The sequence below is a fragment of the Pomacea canaliculata genome, linkage group LG3, assembly GCF_003073045.1.
Source record: "Pomacea canaliculata isolate SZHN2017 linkage group LG3, ASM307304v1, whole genome shotgun sequence".
NCBI lineage: Eukaryota > Metazoa > Mollusca > Gastropoda > Architaenioglossa > Ampullariidae > Pomacea > Pomacea canaliculata.
The window spans coordinates 29,527,724-29,544,636 of NC_037592.1; the positions used below are offsets into that span (position 1 = coordinate 29,527,724).

General features: G+C 42.6%; 1 protein-coding gene across 2 annotated transcripts in view; it reads right to left on the reverse strand.

Annotated features, from left to right (window-relative positions):
* Positions 1 to 1,271: 1,271 nt before the first annotated feature.
* Positions 1,272 to 16,913, reverse strand: part of LOC112559332 — an 85,622-nt gene continuing 69,980 nt past the window's right edge. For both annotated transcript variants that reach the window (XM_025230475.1, XM_025230476.1), the window contains 9 exons: positions 14,796 to 14,922; positions 14,362 to 14,478; positions 8,173 to 8,386; positions 7,614 to 7,678; positions 6,894 to 7,000; positions 6,068 to 6,244; positions 5,175 to 5,272; positions 4,476 to 4,614; positions 1,272 to 4,299 (listed from right to left, as the gene is read on the reverse strand). In XM_025230475.1, coding sequence (XP_025086260.1) covers positions 4,596 to 4,614; positions 5,175 to 5,272; positions 6,068 to 6,244; positions 6,894 to 7,000; positions 7,614 to 7,678; positions 8,173 to 8,386; positions 14,362 to 14,478; positions 14,796 to 14,922 — 924 coding nt within the window. In that variant the 3' untranslated portion in view covers positions 1,272 to 4,299; positions 4,476 to 4,595. The remainder of the gene's footprint in view (positions 4,300 to 4,475; positions 4,615 to 5,174; positions 5,273 to 6,067; positions 6,245 to 6,893; positions 7,001 to 7,613; positions 7,679 to 8,172; positions 8,387 to 14,361; positions 14,479 to 14,795; positions 14,923 to 16,913) is intronic.

Here is a 16,913-nt window from a genome sequence, read left to right on the forward strand (position 1 = left end):
AAAATAGTTTTCGTTTTGAAATAAACTTAAGGCTATGAAATTTCGTGACTAAAATTATCATGAATCTAAGTACATCAACTCCTGTCAATGTATTACGCATCTCGTTATTGAGCCAAATCATAACTAAGAGATTTTTTCTTCTCAAAAACCATACGCAAAAGTGTATATTTTTTTCACATCACAATCGTTGAAATAAATAATAATCGCTCTCTCTTTGTGAGGTGTATAAAGCTGCGTAAAGAACGTTATCAAAGGGAGAAAACTATTGTACAATATTAGGGAAAATGAGTTTAGTCCCCTTATCTGTCTTCGCTAGGGCTAGGGATCAGCTCTCCTTAATTTTGCTTCTGTCTTTTGGTCATATTGTGATTTGAATAAAAATGTTGGGTCTCACTGTATGTAGTTACATCAGCTATGTTTTTTAAAACTCATTTCTCTCTTGCATTTTATTTCTATTTAATTTTTTTTTTTAATTTGACTGTGAACTGATAAGACTTTTTTGTCTGGATTTCCACTCTGGAAATTCATCATATAAGTTTGAAGCGATCCTGAGTCGCAGTCAATAAATTCAAGTGACAATAACCCTTTCCCTGTTAAATACGATGTCCCTGGTAAATATATCAATGATATCACTAACCCTTGTTTTCTGGAGATAATCGGCGACGTGGCTTCATCGTTAAATCTGCAGTTGCTGCCCTTTACTTCCAGAGCGCAGCGAGTCTTGGAATTAATCATTGACTGTTTCGTGGATACTGTTTAGTGTAATGCTGGCTAAAATATTTCTCTGTACAAATTATTATTCTTATTAAAAGTTTTATTTTATAGGCCGGCTATTTTGCGTATTCTTTCGTAGATAAAAACATTGTCATATGCAATAGTTCTTTCTCTCTCACTTCAAAAATACAAGCAAATAGTGGAACGATAGCCTCTATAAGGGAAACAACTATGAAATGTTAGTCAGAGTGCTTAGTTGCTATGTTCCCTCCCTTGCAACATAAAAAATGGTTGGAACGCGAGCTGACGAATAAGAACAAAGAAAGTTCTGTATCACAAACCTGCTATTTCTTTGTATGAATGAATGAAAACGGAAAACGTTGGCGGATGGTGAGTCTTTTGTGTATGAGTGCGTGCTTGTGAGTGTCTCATTAAGGCCGTTTTTTCTTTGATGTAACGGCGTCACTGACAGTGTCCACTCGAGTAACCTAGCAGCGTCAGCGACTAAAGTCTAGATATAGCCCCCTTCCATGCACACCCAGTGAAACACTTGATAGTTGACATGAGTTTTTTATTGCCGTGAAGGGAACTGCTTCATCAATCGTTCAAGTGCCATGTTATCCACAAAATATCAGGTCTGCGATACATGTGTAAATAAGACAGACAGACAGACAGGTCTGTAGGCAGGTAGGTACACACCTTCGCAGTCACGCGCACATGAAAGCAATTAGTTATACGGGGTCAGTAACACTCAACTCTAATCTAGAGCGATCTACATTCCATTTCTAGACCACGGCGGGACTTCACCTCGAGCCTGTAATCCTCCATTAATACGGCGCAAGCTAATAACCTCTGACCTCTGCCACCCATGGACACACGACAACTAGGAGCCCATAGGGCCAGCTGAGTCCGAGGTTATAGGCTTGACCGGACTGTATGTAGCTTACAGACTGGATAAGAATTCCAACCCTCATCTTCAACCATTCTGCTGACTAAATTCCACTTCTAGGGCAGAAGCCGAGCGGTACCTACATTTCTTCTTTGTAGAAGCTGCACAAACAGTTGTCAGAATCTCTAATTAATGCTCTTACAAAAAAAAAAAAAAAAACAAAAACAAAAACAAAAACAAAAACCAACCGGTCACACAGCAGTTGTGGCTGACAGCTTGGCCACTTAACTGCAGTTAGGTAATCTTTGACAACTAAAACTGTATGTACAACACTACTATGCAAAAAAGAAACTCGCTGAACCACAAACTAGTCACAGATACGACTTGACCCTAACAGGCGAATGAATGATGCTTTGCCAAGGCTTCCAAGGGCACATAAGTCTTCATGAAGATTCCTTCTGAAAACTCCTTAGTCTCAACTTTTCACAGTATCCAAAAATGTGCGCAACACACGCAAGCACTCGTGAAGGTAACTGCTTTTGCGACATAACATTGTCTAGGCAATTTCAACACAACTATCATTAGATTATCACCGCCACCACCACCAACACCACCAGCAACAACAACAATAACGACTAAACGCTCATTTTACTCTTGTGGACTGGTCCGTGAATGTCTTCCTTGCGGAATATTAACATACAATATCATTTCCATGTGTATAGTTCCAAAGTCTTCGTGTTACCAGCACAGCGCATCTACGTTAGAAAAAGCAGCACATTTATTTTTTGGCACAAATGTTTGCAATGCGTCAGTGGATATGATATGGTAAGACATTTTAAAACCCAAAAAAATGCTGAGTTCTGAAAGTGTTAGGAAAGCCGGATTGCTGGAGGCGGCAGCAAGATGCAAAGGACCGTTCTCTCCAGTAAAATGCAGCAAGGAGGAATTGGACATGCCTCAAAGAATCCGTCTTTCGATTGGCAACCAAGCGGTCAGTTTTAGGAGGTAAATAAAAGAACGTTGATTAGCTACAAAAACATTTCAAGAAGTGTGTAAATAAACATTAAAATATTATCTACAACAGTGACACAATGGGTCAATAATAGAGCTAGTAAATAATACAAGTGATTAAATGATCACTAAATATGCACAAATAAAATGTTTTTAACAGTCAATACAAACAGTTTGACTATATTTTTCTTATCCACTTGTGTACAAAACTGAGGGGAGTAAACACCACACCGTATCAGTGCCTTAGTTTTTATAATCCTGCATACAGGTCGAAGGTTCTCATAAGGTTTGGAGACACAAAGGCCACACACACTAAGAAACTTTGCAGCATTGAAAGTGATTGTCCTTAAGTGACAAAGCATCCTTTTGCGTTGTTGTTTGTTGTTGTTTTTTTGCATATGTATCTGTTTCGAGCCCCCTAGTGACTATACACGTACAGTCCACACAGGTTCCCTTAATCAAGACCAGTCACCGATCTCTCTCTCTCATTCTCTATCGCTCTCTCGACTGTGAATTTGTTTGTGCAACGATACGTTCTCAGATTTCCTGAGATGTCATCGCGTGGTGAACGAAAATTTCTACCCCAGTCCCCATCGTACAAGACTCTTTTGATTGGTCCAACCTTATAACATTAGGAGTTTGGAGAGCTTACCAAGTTTAGAACACTGGTTGGTATGAGTTATGTTGAAGCAAACACTAACTCGGTTCTGAACATGGACAAATTTGGCGAGAACAATTTTCAGACCACCCAACAAAAAACAATCCTGACAGCAAGATATTTGTAGCATTATGTCTCGAAGCATTTTTAAAACAGGAGGAACAACTGCCTGCACGGATTCCCTAAAAAAAAAAAAAGCCCTCATCCGGGAAAGAAATCCGATTTCTCCAGTCAAGGCAACATATTGTGACATCACTCGCTTTGAGTGTAGACACAGCTGTTTTGACATGTCGTCTATCTGTGGATATCACACGCCCTGTGACATGCGTGTAGACACGCTATTTTTAGCATCGGCAGCCATGCTGAAATCGCGATGTAAGTCTTGTGACGTCGTTTTTGGCACTTAATGGTGTCAGCAACCAGGTAACGGGTTTTAGCATTCGATAGTAAAACAGACATGACAGCTGGGTAGCTTGCCGCAGTAGAGTTGTGACAGCTACCTAGCACGCGCCCAGAAATACTGTGACAGTTGGCCAGCACACCGCAGGGACAGTCGTGACAGGTAGATGAATCTTCTTAGTACGGAATGTTTCAGGTCAGCTGACGACACATAACGAGAAGCTGAGACAGACACACATAACGACAGTAGACCTAGAGAATCCTCGCTGCCACCTTGGCCAGTCACCGTCTGGGGCCCACCTGCGGCCCGAGGGCAGCGGGCCATGAAGAGAGCGGAGGACCGCGAGGAGACTGGGATGAGGAGAGCGCAACGCGAACCGCTGCCTCCACCAGCAGCACGAGGACGAGGAGGCCGCAGGGGCGAGCACTCTCAGCTCCGGAACTCAGGCCGCTAGAGGGCGTGGGCTGCGTGTTGCTCATGGGAGGTCCCTGCGAGTTGATGTTGACACTTCGGGGGTCGTTCTTGATGGCTGGGAGGAGGTACTTGGGATCGGTGGACTTGGTCACTGCCTCCAGGGTTGCCGTCAACTGCATCTCCTGGTCGGGTTTGCAAGTTTTGAGCGTCCCCCTAAAATGAGTTCATCATCATTATCATCATCAATCATTCATCAATCATTGTCATCAATTAAATCTCTTGTCATTCCCTTGTCTCATCCCACTTCAAGTTTTACTACGCAGCAGACTAGAGTCAGATACCAACGGAAAAAAGAATCGGGTGCAGGTGTTGCAGGAACGGTAACGTACTGTCGTCCAGATGCAGGGTGGCCTTGGCTTGCCGCGTGATGCCGATCTCCATCTCGGTGAGGCGTGAGCACTGGGTGGTAGGCATGCGGTACAGCACGCGGTACGGCCAGCGCAGTCCAGTCAAGTCGCTTGAGATAATCTGCCACAGTAGAGTAAAGTTATGAGATTTGAAAAAAAATTTGGTTGCGTAGAAAGATAAGCAGGTGCTGTGAACCCTGTAGTCTGGAAGCTCACTTTACGCTCTACTTGCTGGAGGCTCCACCCAGCTGCCGGCCACGCACCAGACATGGCGCTGACGTCATGCAGTCTAACCCAATAAACTCCCCTGATCACTATCCCTGATGTAGACTGACAAAAACAAAGATGTGAGATGCCTGCAGCGAGTGCATGGAGCTAATAAAACATCAGGCCTTCGTCAGTGTGTGTGTAGTGTGTGTTGGGTGAGCGCGCACGCGTTTGTTCGAATGTATGTGGCCTGTGATGTTCTGATGATGAGCATGTGTGCACGCTATATACACGTCCTCTTATTACATCATTACAGCGAAAACCTATTAAAACTTTGCTTTCGAGAAGCTATAAATTCGTCTCTCTTTTCTTCTTTCATTCTCGATGCATCTAAATGGCATCCATCTGGACTACGTGAAAGCATGAGCTTCCTGTATGATGCATTTATTTCTTCTTGAAGGGAGGAACACTCACCCAGCAGTTGAATTCGCTCCGGCCGTCCATGCTGCGGGTGAGGAGTAGCTGCTCGGGCTTGATGTCGTCCGTCTGGATGAAGGACAGGCACTGGAACTCTGTACCAACAGCAACGACCAGCACGTTAGCCACGCCCCCTTGTTGGTCATTGCCTGCCTTAATTAATGCGACGACATGAACGGGCCTCTGATGTCGACGCAGTCATCGATGGCGATGGTTAATATCATCGTCGATCGCACGACTAATCCTATACAGGACGTGCTGTGTCAAAGCGCGGGGGGGTTGGGGGAAGGGGAAATGATTGTGAAGGAAGAATAAGCACGACACGGAGGAGCTAATTTAGTTGCTGCACTCAAAGGCGATTGAACGATGCACAACAGTAGCAAAACCTAAGCTGATTTCATAGAAACCAGTCGTAGTGCATTCATCCTTTACACTCTTTCTTTGTGTGTGTCTGTGTGCGCGTTTGTGCGTGTGCACGCCTGTACATAAGGACTTTGTGTCAGTGTGGCATGGATACAAATACTGGTTTGTGGCTCTGTGCTTAGTGTTTTGTTCTGTTAAATTAAAAGAAACAATAAGTAATGATAATTTCCTTAAATCAACAAAGGAGGATTTGAAGAAATAGTCTTGGGTTGCCTACCCTCAAAGAAAACCCACATAAAACATAGTTTTGAGAAAACAACCATTTCATTACAGGTTCACACCCCGTTCATACGCAAAACACATCCAGCACAGCAGCAATACATGTCCCAACCACCAGGCACCAACCTGCAAATAGAAATGAATTATAAACCCATAACGTATTTTCTGCAAAACAAAAAAAGCGAAAAAACCAACAAAAATTATATCCCAAAATATTGATGGGATACCAAGGGAAAAAAGTGACCGACCTTGCGGGAAAATGAGCGTGGCGCACGTGTTGGAGCGGAAGACGATAGTGCCACGGGTAGTGCACGTCTCGGGGTCCCAGTCACCCACCTCCCCCTCACACACCTCCCCGGAGAAGGTGCCGTTGAAGGGGATGATGGCGTTGAGTCCACAGTAGGACGGCCACAGGTCCTTGGCCACTGACGTCATGCATGGGAAAGAAGGCGAAGGTTAAGCCCGCGGTGTTGAGTGAGTAAAGTGCAGCAGTTAATTATGTTTCTCCCCTTTAAGTATGCAGTTTGTAGTTAATGAACACGCTTTGATTTACTCATTATCCGGAAGTTGGACATTTGCATGAGGAATTCAAAGTTTGATAGAAACGACATCAAGTTTAACGCATTGCTGGTTCGTGATGATGTTCCCCAACCTTGAAGGCAGTGTAGTATAAAATGTTCAGAACATTATTGTAAATGGGAAGATGAAATGTTGTTTTGGTGGCTGAAATATATTGTTAGAAACGCTATACCACTCTAAATATGACCCTGATACTTCCACCTAGAAATGTTTGATGTAAGAGCATGGACACTTCCAAGCGAGGTGAGGCATGAGTAAAACATTAATCAGATTTTCTAATATGAAACAGATACAAGCTAGACACATTGTAGTAAGTGTGCTTTGTGAAATGCTACAACGTTATGCATTATTATGTCTCAGTCTTACAGTACATGCGTAATAAGTATACATTCATATAAATGTTATAATTAAGAAGAAGACAATACAAGAGACAGAGAGAGAGATGAGAGAGTGGTACATCGTGGAAGTATGGCTGACTTGATTCCTAAAACTTACATATAAGGTTCTTGAAGTAAAAGCTTCGGTAGGTGTCCATGAGAGGGTAGCTGTCCTCTCGAACGCACATAGTCTATCAGCCTCCAGATCCTCTCGGTAGCTGTGTCCTGGTCAAACAAACACGCACGCACGCATGCACATAGAGAAAGTCAGCTGTGCGCAGATAATGCACGCGTTACACTAGTAGGTAAGATATACAATGTATCGGCAGGACGCCTTGTCTTCCGTGTTCTCTGTGGCAAACTATTTGAGATGAGACTCACACCTTCGTGTTCTAGTAACATGATAACATAATGGTTTGTAATGCGAACGCATTTGCAACAATATGTCTCTGTATATAATATATACAGCTACGTGTAAAGAGAACAAACATATATATATATATTCAGGTTGCTGCTACAAAGAACACACTATCGGTAAGCCTAGATTTAACGTGTGTGTAGTTACAAACTCTTTTCCTATTCACTCCCTGTGGAGCATTACAATTACACAACTCTAGCCTAGTTCTTATTTAGTTGTACATAATTCCACAGGCACTGGAAAAGACTAGCAATGAGCCAGCACTGTGCTTTGCAAATTAACTAATAATAATAATTTGTTGTTGTTGTTGTTGTTGTTGTTGTTGTTGTTGTTGTTGTTGTTGTTGTTGTAAGAAGAGTAAGAGATACTAAAATGGCCAGAGGCTGATGATGTCAGGGGTACAGTTTACAACAGACTTACCGACGCGGTACTGAAGAACATTGTTGTTGCGTCGCTTGAACTGGAAGCATGTGTATCGCGGGGAACTGCAGCAGACACGTGATAAATAACCATACACAAATACTTGTACAAATAAATATACATACATTCTAAACTACTTACCCAATCGGAAACATGCTTTATTGCTTGGAATGGCTGTTATTATTATCAGAAAAAAAAGCATGCATTGTACGCAAGAGTTGTCAACTTTGGAAATCTGAGTGTTTCGCCTGTTGTACCAAGTTCAGGTGTAGACCATTCATTTCATGATTTATACTCTGCTGGATGAAAGAAAAATAATAATAAAAAAACAAGAAAAGGTTTGAAACATCTTTGGAGACGAATGACGAGTCATCTCGGTGGATGAAATAAATACAAATCCTTCTCGCGTTGTGCAAGAAGACAGCACAGAAGCTCTAAACATTTTCAGAGGAATATTACCTAATTTCGATTTATAATTTTTAAAGACTCATTACATTATGTCTTCTGATAATTATTTTTTAATGTCTTTGTGAGAATGCAAGTGAGCGCCAACACTTACCAGCCGTTCCTGAACTTTGACAGCGTAGTGTACAGGTAGTCCGTTTCACTGAGGGTCTTCCAGCACCGGAAGTTCCCCAGAAGAGAGAAGGTCAGGCTGTCTCGGTCGACCTTCACCTCCTCTTTTCTGTCGGCCTCGTAGAGCACCCAGTCGCCGTAGAGACGCAGGTCAAACCAGCATCGTGACCTCGAACTCTCCTCGTACTCCTTGTCACCTGGGAATGGAAGAAAGACTGTCAGATCGATTGTGACATTAATGACGAAGTCCTTGGTGACCTCCTCCCTCTCTTGTAGGCATTGGTGTGTGGGTTTTAAGTACAGTGCCACCTCGCTATCTCGCAACCCTCTGTCACAACTGGTGGGCGAGAGGCGGAGCAGGACTCACAAAGGGTTATGATCCATAACAATGGTTACTCTTGGGGAAATCTGTTCTGCCACAAATTGGGTAGGGGATGGCGAGATACCCAGTTATATATATATAAGGTATCTCCTGCTTTGTGCCTTTACTCGCTGCTTCGTTTCAGTGATTCAAATCTGTGAGGATATGTATGTAGAGTATAGCTGTGTTCAGTAACAACACCCGAAGTACATCTTTAGATGGTCAAGCACTTACAACCGTTGCCATTACAGGACTGACAGTGGGTGGTACTCCGGTTTCCTCCTCCCTTTGTTTGTGTGTGCACGTGCATGTTTGTTACAAAAGAGGGGGGGGGTCATGCTCACAAGTCAAGGAGGATCAAGAGACCGTTGTGTGACGTCTAGTATAACATACGCCTGAGTATATATATATAAAGGCCATTGGGCATGGGTAAGACAGCAAATAGACTACTTAATCTTATTATTCCGTATTATTTTGTAGTTGTTCTGTAAAAAAATCACCGAACGCCTCTGCAGTAATTTTAAAAAACAAAAAGACAGCTTTGAAAAGACTTTTCCCAAAGACTTTTCTTAGAAGCCAGAGGACTTTATGTAGAACATGTCTAATATAAATGTTAAAAAAAAAAAAGTCAAAAAATGGGAGCCGTCAGTTTTTTTAAATTTAGCCATGACATTATTAACGTTCGTTGGCAACTATCATCCCTGTTAATGCATTTTCGAAAGAGAAATACAAAAAAAAAAAAAAAAGAGAAAAAAATACAGTCGGATAAATAAAACGGAAATAACGTAAGAAACAAACGTAAATAGGTCAAGAACTATTGGGGTACGGGAAGAGGAGAGACAACAGAAGAATGACAATGGAAAAAGATGGGACTCTGGAAACCTTGAACTGGACAAGAAATGCACGAAAGCCTTCCTCATCCTCCGCAAACTCTCACTGCATTAAAAATATTTTGACAGGAATCGTAAAACTGTAAAACTTCTTGGTGTCACCAAATTTAGGCTTTTCGTTTTTTCGTAAAAGACGTTTTCCAACAAAAAAAGCCAATGGATTAACAATAAGAGTTGTTACCAAGGAGCTGCATTGTGATAAATGACTACTTGAGAATGACAGATGGATCCCAACGACAGTTTGGCAGTTGGCATGAATGATTGGCTTCAGGTCAACAGAGCAGCTGGGTTGACGAAAGGCCTGTAGTTTACTTATGTCTCGAAAATGTTTGTGAATACGAGTATCATGATTAAAAAAGCCTTTGCCAGTAAAAAATATTCTTCTCGAGGCCACAGTCAATGGTAGCATATGATAATTGCAAATCCAAGGCAATGTAGATTTTTTTTGTGTGCACGGCGGTCGAGGAGATGGTTATTGGCTCAGAGGTTTGGAAATAGCATTGGACACTAAGTTCATCCACGCCCTCTCAGACATTTAAACCCCTTTATACATTCTAGCTGAATGAAGTTCAATAAAATCTTTAAAAGGATTTTAACCTTTTTTATGCAAAGAAGTTAAAGGAAGTGACTCCCTATGACAGTTAAGGGGACAGGGAAGAAGCAAGACGGGTGGCGCTGGTAGGGCAAAGAAGATCTGCAGGTCCCCGGATCGTGCGATGTGGACGTGTCTGAGGGTTCAGTCAGGGATCCATTGTCTTGCCGACCGCATCCTGCTTCACCGCATCAACTACAGAAACAGCTGCTGCTGCCTTCCGAGTGTCACGGACCTGGTCTCCGGGTCTAGGCGCTGCGCCATCGGGACTCCCCTGCGCCATCGTCGATATGGATGACGACGACCTCTGCCTTGAACACGCTCACCACAGCAAGTCAACTTTGTTCGACAAACACCGGCCTGCCGCGCTCTCCTGTCTGCCAGCACGCAGGACATCTCCTCCCCTCCACCCCATCTTGCCCTGGGTGGGTTGGCGAGAGCGGCTACGTAAGGGAAGGGGATGCTGGATGGAGGATGGACAGGAGGGGACCCGTGATTACCTAAATGGAACGTAATTAATCAACTTCTCTGATTGCTGCTTCTGTCGGCGCCCGCGCCGGCCTGGGAGGAGGCGAGAGAGGCAGTCACGTAGGCTGTATCCTCGGACACAATGGACCAGATTCTCCCTTGATCTGACGGCCGCCGGCTGCGCGCCTCGCACGTGCATTTCGTGTTCTCCGGCCAGAGCTCACGTGCTTTCGGAGCTCACGCGCTCGGAGCAGGGGGCAGTAATGAAGTGAGGACGAGAGTAATGGACCAAAGGGGGCAGCGTCTCAGCACCGTTGATCCTGCTGCTCGACTCTGAGCCCCTCCTACCTCCTCCACTGTTCTCTACTTCCGGTTGCCAGATCCTCAGCCGCACCAGTGGTTCGGCCCACGTAGTTACCTCCCCTTCGTGCTCCGCGTGACTGGCAGGATTCCTGGAGATTTGGGAGGACAGCCGCAACTACGGGGAAAGCGCGGAAACACAGAAGTATGCGTTTCCTGCCGTGCTTTCCATCTGGTTCCTGTTTACTTTTGTCTCCGACAGGTTCCAGGACAGGTCCTTGATAACAGCTAGACACCCGGCTTAACCCTTCTTCCCCCCTTTTCTGTCGTCCATTTTGGAAACAATCAACGAAAAACTATACTTCATGAAAGTCGTTTAAAAAAAAAAATTGTTGGCAGCCTCCATCAGTGCAAACTTCGCTTCGCAGTGCCTGTCCATTGAAACGTTTTGCCAAAACCTCTCTCTCCTCCACCCATCCTCTAACACACCAACTCTCCCCCCACGCCTTTTACTGCCCATCTCTTGCAAATGGCAAATGGATGTTAGATTTTTGCGAGACATCAATTTCCTCCAGAACAAGTCTACTATTATTATGGGCACGTGCTTTTGGCGATGTCTAGAGCCTTTTTGCTGTCTGCGGGCTCTCTTTGAAAGTCATTCGTCCAGGTCGATAGTTCAATAAGCCTGCGCATTCTGTCAAAGCTAGGGAGAGCTTATTTTACACACCTGCGCGGAGCCCAGGGGCTCCTGCTCCATGACTGAAGACGCCACCAATACTTAAACCCAGACAGAAAGATGTGCGGTGCAGGTGGGACAACCTAAGCCATGGACGCCGTCCAAACTTCCAGAGGACGTCCAGAACATAAATTTCAGTGAGCGCTGGCGGTGCAGATGCAACCATCTCAAAATCATCCCATCCAGTCAAGTCATGGAAGTGAGACAAATGCATTCAATACATTTTCTGATGAACAAATCTGGGATGGAGGATGAAAAGCAAGTATGGATAAACAAACTGGTTTTAGTCAGTGGGACGTAGTCGTGGTAGAAACTAACACAACAACAACAACAATCATAAATAAAAAAGAAAGGATGGAAATTATTTGTTACCAGATAATGGCAAGTCATAATTATTTTGGATTGCTAAACCCTTTTCCTGCATATTAGTGTTTAAAATGAATACTATCTCTTTATTATTACTTTTACTTTTTCATTTTTTTTAGCTGTCAGTTATCTCTCGCTCATGGTGGTCCCTGACGGTTAGCGCCTGTCTCAAATACAATGAGGGATGGGCACGCACAAACTATCCAAGCTTATGGAGTATTTGATTTGAAAAATACTTTTGAAAAACAAGTATGTTTTTAATGTATTTCAAAGTTATGGTAATGTTTGCTTCTAGATGATGGACAGAAGACATAAAAGTTACTGCTCTAGGCAAAAGAATGAACGCTGACAAAGACGTTCAGCCAAAGTGTCTGTAAATGTTGCTTTAATACGACCAAACGGCCGATTTCAGAAAAAACACCATCCCCCAAGATGATATCTGGTTTATAATCAAATCTGCGTGAAATAGGCAGCGTTTTCTACGTTTATTTATTTATTTTTTAGCTTCTCAATTGCTTATGCATAGTTGAACATCCAGAGAGTGGAGAAGATTCAATGGGCTTAGACAAGAGAAAAAACTATGAAGTTTTTTTTTTCTTTGTTGCTTTCACACTGAGATACGATCTGATAGAACTGATATGACAGCTAGCTGCAAAAGTTGAAGAACATTCGAGAAATGTGATTATGAAGAGATGTGCGCCTGCGTGAGCGTTTCATAATACTAGTATACCATCATCAACGGCTGCTCAACCCACGTCCTTGTCGCTCTAGTTCCACTCATATTTGACTGAATACATGCTTATTGCAGAGATAATCAGAGTGGAAAAGTATGTTTCTGAAATTTTTAAGAGACCCATATCATCGTGTCATCAATATATCTGTGAAAAACTAAAATAAAAAACGAGAAATGTAAACCCGGTTACAAATCTTTAAAAAGTTACAGTCGTGCGATACAAGCATTAAAATATGCAATAAAAAGTAATATTCCCAGGTTACCTGCTCTAATTTTGAGCCAAAGAGAATCCTGGAAGTGTATCGGGCATGACACGTCATCACAGAGAACCAATGATAATACCTTGAAGAGAATACATTCTCTGCGTGTGTCTTGCATGTGTTTCATAAGCGTGACAGAAAAACACTTTGGTCTGGAGGACTACTCATCGTTGATGAGATTCACCAGCATCAACTCTACTCACTCTGTACCCACACAGCACCGCGCGGTTGGCCTGGGTTTCACGGTAATATTGCGAGAAATCACGTGAACAGAGCTTGTGTAGCTTCCCTGATACTGATGAACATCATCTGGACGTCCATCGCCTCAAATTTCTCCTCCCACCCCGCCTGCCTCAACGCAGATATCTCAATATTGTAGACTCAGGGGTGTCAGTGAATACATCGGTCGTACTAAGACAAGGCAAAATATTAGGTAAAGATGCAATAATTTGATAGCAGTGTACTTGAAAGAGCCGGTATCTAGGAATCCATTGAATTCTTGATGACTCCAAAGAGGAAGCCAATTTTAGTAGGGAGAAATACGAAATTCGACATTTGACTAAATTACGCAATCCCTGAAAAATTTAATATGATATATAATTATATTTGACGAAAATCTGAATTATATTTTCCTGAAGTGGGATAATGTTCCAGATTCGATTCTGAAATAATGGACGATGAGAGGGTAATGTCTATGATAAGACCCAAGATGGAAATTCTCTCCCCATAGTAGAATCCCCGGGAATCAGTCATTTGTAAGGTATGGCAAATGACATAATACTTTCATAGAAATCCCAATCCTGACGCCAATATCAAAAATAAAATTTCAAGGTATGTAATTCTGCATAAAAATTATTCCAGTTTATGATGCGGTAGTTTGTTCCCTACATTCTTGACTTGAAAATGTTCAAAATAATTTAACTCACACCCTTTTAAAACTAGCCTTGCAATATGTCAGTATGTATGAAGTTTTCAGTTCAGTGTATTCGGTGCCAGAGTAATATCTTGCTTTCAGTACAACGCACCCACACGATGATGTAGTTAGCACAAGCCCCACACGTCTCCACATTTTTCCTTTTCTTTCTTTCGTTTTCTTTTTGTCTGGCACACAAGCGGATGACTGACGTGTATGAAAACGCAGACGGCCAAAAAAATATATAATCGATCCTTTCACGCCGTCCCTCTTGTCCAACGTCTTCCTGCAGCGCAATGAGGGTAAGTAAGCAACACACACACACACACACAGAAAAGAGAGAATGACCGTCAGATTGACAGGTTCGTCATCACTTCTGCCAGTCTCTCCTGTCCTGAAGCCGTTCAAGACCCTCATTCATCGTTCTGCTCGTACGCCTCACTCTCACGCCTGTCTCTGTTCCATATTTTTCTTTCTTTTTCTTTCTTTCCCGTCGACGCTTCCACAACCAAGTCAACCACAATGTTTAGACTCTCGCGGGTGATGCTCTTACCACAGAGGTTGCAGGAGCGGGGGCAATGCTTGGCCAACGCCTCGTGCTTGCTGCACCCTCCATCCTTCAAAACCTCGCTGCACCGCACCATGTTTTCGTCTTCGCACGAGAACAAATCTGGACATAAGAAAACACATCGAACTGAGTTATAATTTTACACGCCTCTTATTTCTCTCTCTCACACACACACACTGCCCTTTGTACATCAAAGTTAACATTATCCATTATCCTCCTTCTTCTGTACAAAAAAGTCTATTTGCTAACGGCTATTTTTACCAATTGAATGCCATAGTCTGTACAGTCTGGCTAAGGATTTTTCGCGAGAAAGTAGGAAAAGGTCATCGGCACACATGTGTCAGTTGCAGTTTACAAAGGGTTAATAAATCAGCGCCGTCACTGTAGCCTAATCAACAAGGAGCCAAAGGATGCTGTACCTTTTCTGCGCATGCGCAGTTCGTAGTACTCAATACCCAGTGGAGGCTTCCCATCATGCTCCGTGGGGCAGATGACGCTGAAGTAAACCAAGGTAGAAAACTCTCCGTTCTGATACTTCGGAAACCGCTGTTGCAGAGGTTGGAAAAAAAAGAAAGCTTTTTTTACTTTCTGGTCCTTTTTTTCATTTTATGGTAAATTCGTTTTAACATTATCTTCTTTTTTTTAATTAAAAATATTTTACGTTAATCTTGCATAGACATTAACTGTAACTAAGGACGTGGGTGATGGCAGAATGATTCAGTTTCCACTGACATGATTGTTGGCAATCAAATACTGATGGCGTAAAGGATTCATCCACTCCCTCAATTTAATGACATATTTCTCTACCCTTTTCCTGACAGACAGAAAAACCATCGATGTTTATTCGACGACATTCGGCTGTTGTCGAATCTGCTATCAAGATGGCTGTAACACAAGTTCCACCTACAGTAATGCTTTACTAAGGGATCTGGTCTGGGACGGTGCAAAGTTTGCTGCAGCTCCATCACAAAGGGAGGCACAGTCGTCAGCCAGGACAGTGTATAATAAATCTGTCTCGACCAGACTCTGGGTCCTTGCTGGCGAAAGAAACCCCTCTGCCAGACGCACAAAAACCGGTGGGAAATCTCAACTGTACTCAATAATTCCTTCAACCCACTCCTTCATTCTCATACCAGCGTGCAGCGCGGTCTCCAGGTACCGTCATGATTAATCATCAAAGTGACAAACAAAAGGAAACTACTAGTTTGGAAGGTACTTCCGGTAGAAAGTAAAGGACCAAGATTCTGTATCAGAAGTATCGGCACACGTCCTAACTTCTTGGCTCTTGTCTTCGTCCGATAGTAGGAGCTTGATACTTCTGTAACGTAGTTTTAGCTAGTTTTGAACTAAGAATCTATCTTCAGTGTAGACATTTGCTTGTGTTGGATACAATCACATAAAATAACTTTAAAAGGGAGCATTCTTTAATCAACAGGCATGATCTGACATTCAGTATTCATAACTGTGACGTGGTCACTATCTTTAAATACTTAGCATTCGTCCCATCTTGCTCAAGTACTTACGGGTTGAGGCAGGCATTAGTAAAGTATATTACGTGTACTTTACGTTTGAAATACGTTTACTAAAAGTGAGCATGTGTATATTTCAGGTTAACTTGAAATCAGCATAAGACATTCGTTCCAAATACGTGGATTCAAAGTAAAAATATATGTATCTCACGTTGAAAATATATGTACTCAACGTGGAAAGGAAGATAAATACTTTTAGAAATGTCTATTCTAAGAGTACCAAGCACACACATATATATATATAAATATTATTTTTATTAGGTGTTCAAAGGAAGCAGCCGAATCCATCTGTTTAATGAAATGATTTGGTCCATCCAGAAAGACGGATGCTGTTTTGGTCTCGGTAAATATCAACGTGAAGCTCTTGTCAGATAATTATGATGGATTATTTCAGTGAAAAATGCAAACGATTCTCCTCGCGCTCTGTTCCGAAAAAAGAAATGTCAGATATTAGTTTGACGTCACTACTGTGTCAACCAATGAATCAGCAGGCGTCATGGCGACCTCTGGAGGGACTGCTTTCACAGGGTTCGAAAACATTGAGCAAGGTTCAGCCTGTCTGCAAAAGATGTCTTCTGCTTCCGATCGGGAGATGTGCCTTGCAACTACCCGGCATCGTGGGTACAAAAATCGGCGCGTGCGCAGAAGATGTGATTCGATTTCGAATGTGAACTCGCGTTTCTGCAGCATGTTAAAGACACTGATGGTGTTGAACACACACACACACACACACACACACAGAAGCACACAAACACACAGAGTCACTCTCACGTTCTTACTACAAAGCACAAACAATGGCATAGAAGCTGTTCAAACATACATAATTTCTGGGCCCAAAACAAATATTAGTACACACACTACTCAGAGAGCTATATGTCAAGGTTGACTAAATAGCACGGAAGAAAAATAGATCATCATGTGAACACCTGAAATATGGTAAATGTATGAGATATATATATAGATTAAAAAAACTAACGTTAATACAACCAGTTAAAACCGTTCCGGTGC